Raw genomic sequence first — 9,105 nt, forward strand, 5'->3', positions numbered from 1 at the left:
CACTTGAATATCCATGCCATTCCTCAATCACATGCACATAGCACACTGCTTACTGCATGGCTATTGAGACCACACCCCCTACAGGCACTGTGCATTGTGGCGTGACGTGTGCAATCAGCGCGTCATAGCGATTTTGGCGTTCCTGACAAGCGGCAAACTCTGGGGCAGAGCCGGGAAGCCCAGAAGGAAGTGCCACAAACTGCAGTTCGTCAAGTGGCCGACAGGGGATGGATGCAGAAAGGATCAATTCCCATAGACCCCCATGTTAAAATGCCCAACTTTACAGCAGAAAAAAACATGTTTCTAGCCTGGATCCAATCAAACTTCTTCTGGATATAGTTAGATTTCACCTTCATGACAATGGACTAAGGAGTGCATTTTTTTACCGTGAGTAAATTAGTAAGTAAAGTAACTTTTGCTGTGAGTGAATGAAAGTCTTATTTCTTCTTGAGGTCTGCAGTGAAGCGTGTACACATTTGCTGAATATGAAAACACTCTCAGTGTGTGCCCACTGTGCGACTGTCAAGGATAAACAACCTGTGGCCGCCAAGCCAGTCAGGTGGATGTCAGTTTTACACACAGTCTGAGGCCGCCGTGCCTATCTTTTTGTTTTCACTGCTAGTTTATGCTTAGGTTTAATTAGTGCAAAACGCTCGATTGCCTTGTCATGGAAGAACTCTCAGAGGCCACATGTGGGCCAATGGCTGAGGGAAATGAGTAATTGCTGTTCTATGGAAAAAATAAGGTATATTCTTAAAACGAAAAATGAAACCTATGATAAGGTTTGGGGCCCGTTTACTCAACTGTTAGGCAGTGGCGGCTCCAGAGTATTTTTGTTGGGTAATCTATGGTAGGGCTAACCCATACAGTGGTGGGGCTCAAGTCAGTATTTGCAATGTAATTACATACACGCTATATCGCCCCCCTTGACAGTGAAACGCCACGCGTGAGGTTTAGATTATTTCCCTGTCTCAATCCAAATTGAACTGTATGAAATAAAAAGGCACATTTGTCTTGAAGTAAATCAAAATGGCGACCTGGAGCCAATCCTGCAATTTCCCCACAGGTTTTTTTTTATTTAAAAAAAAAATGTTTTATTGAACATTTTTTAAACATACAAAAGCTCGGTGAGGATATCATCAACTTATCAACATAAGTTCAAGACATTCATTCACAATAAGACAAAAAAAACATAAATAATACATCCAATAAGAGCCAGGGGGAAAGAAAAAAGCATTAAAGCTCCCATGTCATGCTTTTCCGGTTATTACCCGTCCCCTTGTGTGTTATGAAGGTTTTTATGCATGTAAACGGTGTGCAGAGTCAAAACCCTCAAAGTACACCCTGTAGCGAGTAAAACTCTAACACAGAAAATACCTCCCCAAAATGCCTCGTTGGAGATACGTCACTGCCCATTTGAGTCTTCCATTTAGTTCCGGGTACCGCCTGATGTCATGCGGTACCCGGAACGAAATGGACCAATCCCGAAGAGCTATGGCCACACCAGCAGCGGCGTGTTCCTCCTCCAGAGGTTCGAAGAACCGGCATTTCACAGACGAAAGCTTCCAAAACATTGCCCAGTTTGAGGCCGGATATGCACAGCTTGTTTGGACCGTTTGGAGCAGGGGAAGATCTGGGTATACAACCTGTAAGTTTGCATTGTTATTTGTGTATTTATCAAACAAGACTGTTTAAATGTGTAAACTGTGTTGGACTGCTAAGCCATTGACACAGTGCTAACTGTGCTAACTAAGTTGCTAGAGTTTCCATATATCAACTCTAATATCAGCAGATGGCCTTGCATACATGTATCTCATAGCAGGAGAATGTCTGCATTCACACACAAAATACCTATTGACAGTATACTCCGGGTGATTTGCCGGTCAGTCGCGAAACGTAATTACATTATAGCTGGCGTAGCGACCTAACACACGGAGCTAGAGCTAGTTTTGGTCAGAAAAACATTTTTGTGATGCTACGTTGCTAGCGTTTAAATATATCAACTACAATGTCAGCAGATGGCCTTACATGTTTGTCATGGCAGGAGAATGTCTGCAGTCACACACACGGAATACTCATACAGTATACTGTACTGTGATTTACCGTACATTGTGACCGTACATATACTGCATGTAGCTAACGAGGCTAGCTGTATGCTAGCGCAAAACAATGTATTCATGCAAGTTACATTGTATGACCGAACGTAGCAGAATACCCGTATACGATTGCAATTATAAACACGTTATTGCTAGCCTAATATGAACCACTAGCTTTTGTTCATAGTAGTTTTATTACACTGCATTATAGTTGCCTTTCCTCCAAGCTAACGTTCATATCGTGTTAGCTACCAAGGTAAACAAAGCTAGGTTAGCATATTAGCAGGCAAGCTGTTCATTACACAACTACTACTAACGAATCTAAAACAACTAAGTTTCTCTAATATTTTGTGATTTGCATTTGATTTCGTCCAGCCAGATCCTGGCGGACAATCCATGACGGGGAAGGGATTCTACTACTACTGAGGGTGCTAAAAGGCACCGCACCGACTGTGCGCAGGCAAGATGCGAGGAGGAGGAATGGATGATATACCGTGTATATATGTATATTTATGTTCATTTTGTACATTTCTAAAAATAAAGTTTAATGGAAATACTTAGTAGGCCTATCCTTTCTTCCCTGAATTCATATATAGCAAACCATGATTTGATTTCTCATCAAACAGTAGTAGTTTATAACGGGTAAAAATAACTTACTCTTTGTTATGAGAGTAGCTCGTAGGCCACAATGGAAAGACAAGGAGACATACACGAGTTTACAAAACCACTGCACATTTATTGTGGTAAATGCAGAGACCGGTGGTTGAGAGGATCGCAGAGTTAGTCTTCCTGCAGCCGCTTTGGAGAGAGACTGTGTCCGGAGGTGTCCGTGATCGTGCTGATTAGCCTCTTCAGCTCCACCCCATCGTAAGACAAAGGCCCTGAGGCCGTCACACTCTTCTATAACAACAGTTAAAAATATATATGTATATAAAATATACCGCTGTACCGACGCCATGATAAGACTGATGTTACGCTGAGAGCAGCCGGGAAAAGCACTGACATGGGCGCAGCCTCTCTGGTGGTTGACTAATCAGAACGAGTGGCCGAGCTGACCAATCGGAGCACACTAGGCTCACAGGGAGGGGGGGGCAAGAGCTCCAACGAGTCGTTTAGTGGAGAAAGTGAATACTGCTGAATACACATGCTTGACAGAGATGCTGTATGCGAAACCAATGTGAGTTTGGAAAATTGCACAGTATAAATCTATTTTAGTATACCTCAACAATGTAATTATGATCAGTGGAAATGGCCATGACATGGGCCCTTTAAGGCACAAAAACATTTAAGAGGCATTAAGCTTACTTAAAATACTAACCATTTGGAAATGTCATTGCAAATCTTTATAGACAGGTTACAAGATTGTATTTTTCTAAGGGACAGAAAAAAGGACTTGAACTCATTTATGAAACAGGGAAAGGAATTTTCCCCACAGGTGAAAGAGTTGACATGCTGAAAACCCAACCCCTGCAGGGGGGTCTGGGGGGATTCTCCCCCAGGAGATATTTTGAAATACTAACATAAAATACACATTCTGGTACTCTCTTGAGAAGAAAAATAAATAAATCTATTACTACACATTTAAAAAAATGAATGCCATTTTAGTTTTTTGTTACTTTGTTCTGAAAGCTGAACCTGCTGCTCCTCACAGAGAAGAGGGAAGAGGCTGTGTGAATTACTTTACATTGTGGATAAGGGTGGATAGCCCCCATTGTTCTGTGTGTCAAAATGAAAGACAGCCCACACACCTATCAATCATCAAACCGTGGGGTCTTATTTCATTACGTGTTGATTTCCATCAACACGTAATGTTGTATCTCCGTCGGGACTTCCAACAACACCACGCCGTTATCGTGATTCTGATTGGCCAGAAGACATTATCAAAGATGTTTTATTGAGAAGACGATCACTACGTGACAAAAGTTTTCAAAACCGTTTCTAGTCTTCGGTATTTCCAGACAAGTGGCTACTGAAATCAATCTTACTAACTGCTGTCTGTGCAATTTACTCCGCGCGAGTTGGCGGACTTTATTTTGCTTACTTTAACATAATTTTTCATGGTAGCCATTTCTTGGTATGGCTGTAGCCTACCCCAGCCATACCCTGGCGCCGCCACTGCTGTTAGGTAATGTTATATGTGTAACAATGGGAATCCATGAGGACGATCTGGTTGAATGGAAAAGTAAAGTAGGCTACTTCTTAAACTGCTGTGACTATGTACACTTTTTAGGATAATGTTGCTACTGCCCAATTGTTTTTATTTTTTATTTCATTTAATTTAATGTCTTTTATTTTTATTATATATTTCTATTTTATTTTTATAAGGATGTCCTGTCTTTGCCTATGTTTTTCAAAATTATTTGTTTTATTTGTATTTGTTGTAAGTATGTCTAAGGTATGTCATGTCTTGTTTAAAATAATAATACAAAAGTTCAAACCAGGAGAAGGTGACTTCGCTTTTAGGCAGTCTGGGAAATGAAGTTCTAGCACGTCCTTGCAGCGTTTTGCAATCGGACCAATCCCAACTACATTTCCCATGGCTCTTTGCGCTGCTAGGGTTACAGTCTGCTCTCCACTCGGTCTTCTTTTAACACATCCATGGTTCTGTGGCGGCGAGAAATGTGGTCCTTGAACGAGTCATAGCCCAGGCACATTTGCATGGCCCTCAGGATTAAGGGTACAGTTTGGTGTTGACCTTAACACGTAAGTGTAGACTGTTCTATGTCCTCTACTTTAGCATGTTATACTTATATAGTGACAACTTGTGTTCCTCCCGTGATGGTTAGCAGTGCAGCTAGCTACCTAGCTAACGTTGGGCGTCAGGAGCCAAAGTTGGCATCTGTTCAGAGTCTGGCCTCAACAGGGCCGCATGCTAGTCCGTGTCTACAGAAGAAACCCTGTCTGCATTAGTTATTAAAGGCTCTCTACATCGCCTCCCGCTTAAAAGGGCCCTGGCAATCTAGGAAGTAAAACGTGCCTCCTCCTGTCCTCCAGACAACACTGGCCAATGTCAACTAGCCTAAGATAGCTCTCTCTGTAAAGCTAACATTAATTTAGGAAGGGACATCCGGTCGGAACTTCCAAAATGGCCCTGGACAAATTCCTACTGCCTTTTCCCCCTAATGTCTATTTCAGTACTTTTATTGTGAAGATACATCTAAGCACTTCCGGTTATATTGTGAGAAACTTTGCCTAGCTCTAAGTTTGGCTAATGTTAGCGGCTTCTAGTTGTAAGCAGAAGTTTAGTCGCGTAGTAAACCTTACCTTGTATAGTAACAGACTGGGTAGGCCAGCGCTTACATTTAAGCAGTATTTGAGTTAGTGCTAGGTCTGGTTGATGAACATTCTGGGTCTTTGTGCCTGAAACTCAGCAAATCGTTTATTTGCTTCAGGTGCTGCATTTGTGGTTGTGCAATCCTAACACAGGTATGTTCTGGAACTCTAATCCTCCATTAAACCCGTGTAATCACTTAAAGCAACGAGATGACGTCATAGAATGGCAGGATGAAATGTAGAGTATGGCTGGTTCTTTCCTAAATATTAGAGTTGTCTTGGTTGTTACAGGGCTATTTGTCATAATATATATTCAGCCAAAAGCCAACTTTACTATGGAATATAGACTAATGTACAGTATAAAGCCAGTCGATGAGGTCACACAATGTCCAGTGTCCACATAATATACAAATGTATTTTAAGGCTGATGATGACAATGATGTACATTTTCTAGCACAAATAAAAAATGGATCTCCTTGAGGTTATCCATGAAGGGAAGATCACTGTTAGGAGTTAAATAAAAACAAAATAGTGCATTTCAATTCCATTTATTGCAGCCACATTAAAGGTGGGGTAGGTAAGTTTGAGAAACCGGCTCGAGATACACTTTTTGTTATATTCCATGGAATGCTCTTAACATCCCGATAGCAATGAATATCTTAAGTGCTTTGACAAAAAATCCATAAAAAAATGTCATCTGTGGAAGCTGTAGTACTGTAAAAAGCACAACCAATCATTTTAGCCGGCCCGGCTAAAGTAACTGGATGGCCTGCCTGCCTGTCAGCCTTCCATCTGTGCACAAACTTATCTCGTGCCCTCATTGGTCATGTGCACGTTCGTGTGTGTTGGAGGAGGGGCTCTATAAGGAAGTGGCAGATTTTTTCCGGCTATGTATTTTCAAATTCTAGCGCACTCGAGCTGGTTTCTCCAAAATACCCACCTTTAATGTCCAATTTCGGAACAAAAACTGAAAAATAGTTATGAGTATGTCATACTCATCATGGTCTTGTTTCACTTTAATCAGAGTGAATAAGGAAGGCTAGTAGAGCTTAAACAATTAGTCTGTTAGCAGAAAGTCCATGTTGACCAAATCAATTGAAACATGTTACCTTAGATCCATCGAATTTTTGATGGACATTTTGTATTGTTCCTCCATTTTACAAACTAAATGAGAAACTGATTACTCAATCCAATAATTGGGAGAATTGTTTGTTGCCGCACTAAACAAGAATTGAATCATTGAAATATGTCACTGCCTAGAAGTGGAGGTAACCGTTTGTTTTTGGTCTCATCCTATAGTCTGTTGTCACATCCCAGCAGCAGAGAGGACAGCATGATAATGCAGCGCCTTCTCGCTCGTGGTACACTGCGTCGGGTGGCAGCATCACGCCACTTCCTGCTGGGCGTCCCCGCGCATCAGACACCAGCAGCACCTTGTTGCTGTGTCCTCCGCCTGTCACTGCCCCCCCCCACAGGCCGCTGCTGGCTGTCCACCTCAGCCGCCAGCCATGCAGCACATCAGCCCAAACACCAGGAGGAGCCCCAGGCCAGCTCCACCCCTCAGACACAGGAAGCTGCTCCTGAGGCTGTGGACCTGGACCCCCTGCAGGACAAGTCCATTGGTCTGGTGCAGAGGTTTAAGAGGACCTTCAAACAGTACGGGAAGGTGATGATCCCTGTGCATCTCCTCACCTCCTCCGTCTGGTTTGGAACCTTCTATTACGCTGCTATGAAGTGAGTCGTGGGGTTCTCAGTTTGTTGAAATTATTTGAATTCATCTTTTGTCAATTCTAGAATGTATTTATCTGCAAAGTTAACAAATCATGGTGTAAATATCATACTGATTTTAACAAAGCACAGTTTCTTGGCAGCTAATGAAAATGTTTCCCTGTGTTTCCCCTCCCCTCAGAGGTGTGAATGTAGTGCCCTTCCTGGAGATTATCGGTATACCAGAGACAATAGTTGGCCTTTTAAGAGGCTCTACAAGTGGATATGCTCTGACTGCATATGCCATGTACAAGGTAATTTATCCTGGCATCCTCTGGGTTTGTATTGAAATGAACATTAAACATCTGTACTTATTGATCAGCATCAAATACTGTGTTAAGTTGAACAAGCAAACACATTTCCTGACCTTCCAGCTTGTATTAGCATATGTCTCATTTCCTCAGTCAGTGAGATTGCAAAAAGAATATACACTATATCCAGCAAGTGATTTTTTTTATTTGTCTTTGTTCTTCACAGATTGCAACCCCTGCTAGATATACAATGACTCTTGGTGGCACGTCACTATCTGTTCAGTATCTCCGCAAGCATGGCTATTTAACCACACCACCGCCAGTTAAAGACTACATCCAGGACAAAATGGAGGAGACAAAGGACAAACTGTCGGAAAAAATGGAGGAGACAAAAGAGAGATTTTCTGAGAAAATGGAGGAAACAAAAGAGCGTTTCTCTGAGAAAATGGAAGAGACCAAGGACAAGTTTTCTGAGAAACTGCAGGAAACCAAAGACAGAGTTTCGGACAGAAAATCGTTTTTTAGAAAGAAAAACGATTAGTGTGTACAGATTGCACCCTTTCAAATATATTATCAATTTTTGATTTCAAAAGTAATCAGTGAGTTTAGGGCAAGTAACAGAAGGCATTAATGACTGCTCGGAGAGAGGAGAGAGACTTGTACTATCCTGTCCTTACATTTCGCCTCACACATCTCAGTTATCAGCTGGTGTTTCTTCAGATGTCCTATTCAGTCCCTAGCTGTCCAGACTCTGGGCCCTGAGTCTGGACTGCAGACTCCCTGCAGAGCTACATTCTGGATCAGTCCTCTCAGAATGGATTCACACGGGCTCAGGTGATCTGCAATGTAAAACAAAGAGAAGCTAAGTTCTCTTTAAATAAATTCAGGAAGACAAAAAGAGCTCTGTGCTTACATTGTACAAAAATAACAGTCTTGTCAGTGTAAACAGAATTCAAAATGAAAGATCAGTGCTAATAGCTCTGTTAGGAAAATACAAATAATGCAAGCTCATGATTACCTGTGTGTACTAGTTCATCAAAGCCTTCCTGGTGTCTTTTTCTAATGTAATTAGAAAGAAATTACGTTTTTCTAATGTATTTTTATCCCATAGTCCAAGCTAATATATTATATAATTTAGGTGTCTGTGTCACTTCAAGTGTTGGCTGAAAGTTGTGTATGAACTGAGAGCTGCTCCTCCGACAGAAAAGGTCACGGCACATGTCATGATCTGTCATACATGTCCACATGCAGTGGGAACAGCAGCACACTGTAAGACGTGGGCAGAGGTGTTGTCCGTGTGCCATGAGATGTCTTTGGTACTTCTGTATTAATGCATACATGTTCTTGTCAGCAGTTCAAACTAAAGTCTGGTTAAAATCACAACTGAATAAAGTGAAATGCAAATCATCAAAGTTTGTACGTTTTCATTTTCTAGGTTGTGTGTCTTAGCAACTAGCACAATTAAGACTTCTCTGCCAAGAAATGTGGCAATTGTTTGGTTCAGTGTGGCTACCTCACAGTACCCATACATAAAACTGTTCCTTGACAGGTGGGGAAAATATATAATTTTTATAAGATATCATACACATGTGTTTGAGGATAGGTTGAACACTTTCAAATATTGCTGGGTAGTTTAAGTCCTAAAAGTGGATCATATTATACAGTACCAGACAAAAGTTTGGACACCTTCTCATTCAATGGTTTTTGTTTATTTAAAA

The 9,105-nt window shown here is 41.5% G+C and overlaps 1 protein-coding gene across 2 annotated transcripts; it reads left to right on the forward strand.

Moving 5' to 3' along the window:
- Positions 1-4,640: 4,640 nt before the first annotated feature.
- fam210ab (family with sequence similarity 210 member Ab) lies at positions 4,641-8,799 on the forward strand. 2 transcript variants are annotated; one of them, XM_034149386.1, is made up of 4 exons: positions 4,641-4,799; positions 6,669-7,103; positions 7,279-7,390; positions 7,614-8,799. In XM_034149386.1, the coding sequence occupies exons 2-4, from the start codon at positions 6,703-6,705 to the stop codon at positions 7,926-7,928; spliced, it is 828 nt and encodes a 275-aa protein (XP_034005277.1). In that variant the 5' UTR covers positions 4,641-4,799; positions 6,669-6,702; the 3' UTR covers positions 7,929-8,799. The 2 variants fall into 2 exon arrangements, with proteins under 2 accessions (XP_034005277.1, XP_034005278.1); XM_034149387.1 differs by lacking the exon at positions 4,641-4,799 and adding an exon at positions 5,295-5,522.
- Positions 8,800-9,105: the final 306 nt, after the last annotated feature.

Source organism: Trematomus bernacchii, unplaced genomic scaffold, assembly GCF_902827165.1.
Source record: "Trematomus bernacchii unplaced genomic scaffold, fTreBer1.1, whole genome shotgun sequence".
Taxonomy (NCBI): domain Eukaryota; kingdom Metazoa; phylum Chordata; class Actinopteri; order Perciformes; family Nototheniidae; genus Trematomus; species Trematomus bernacchii.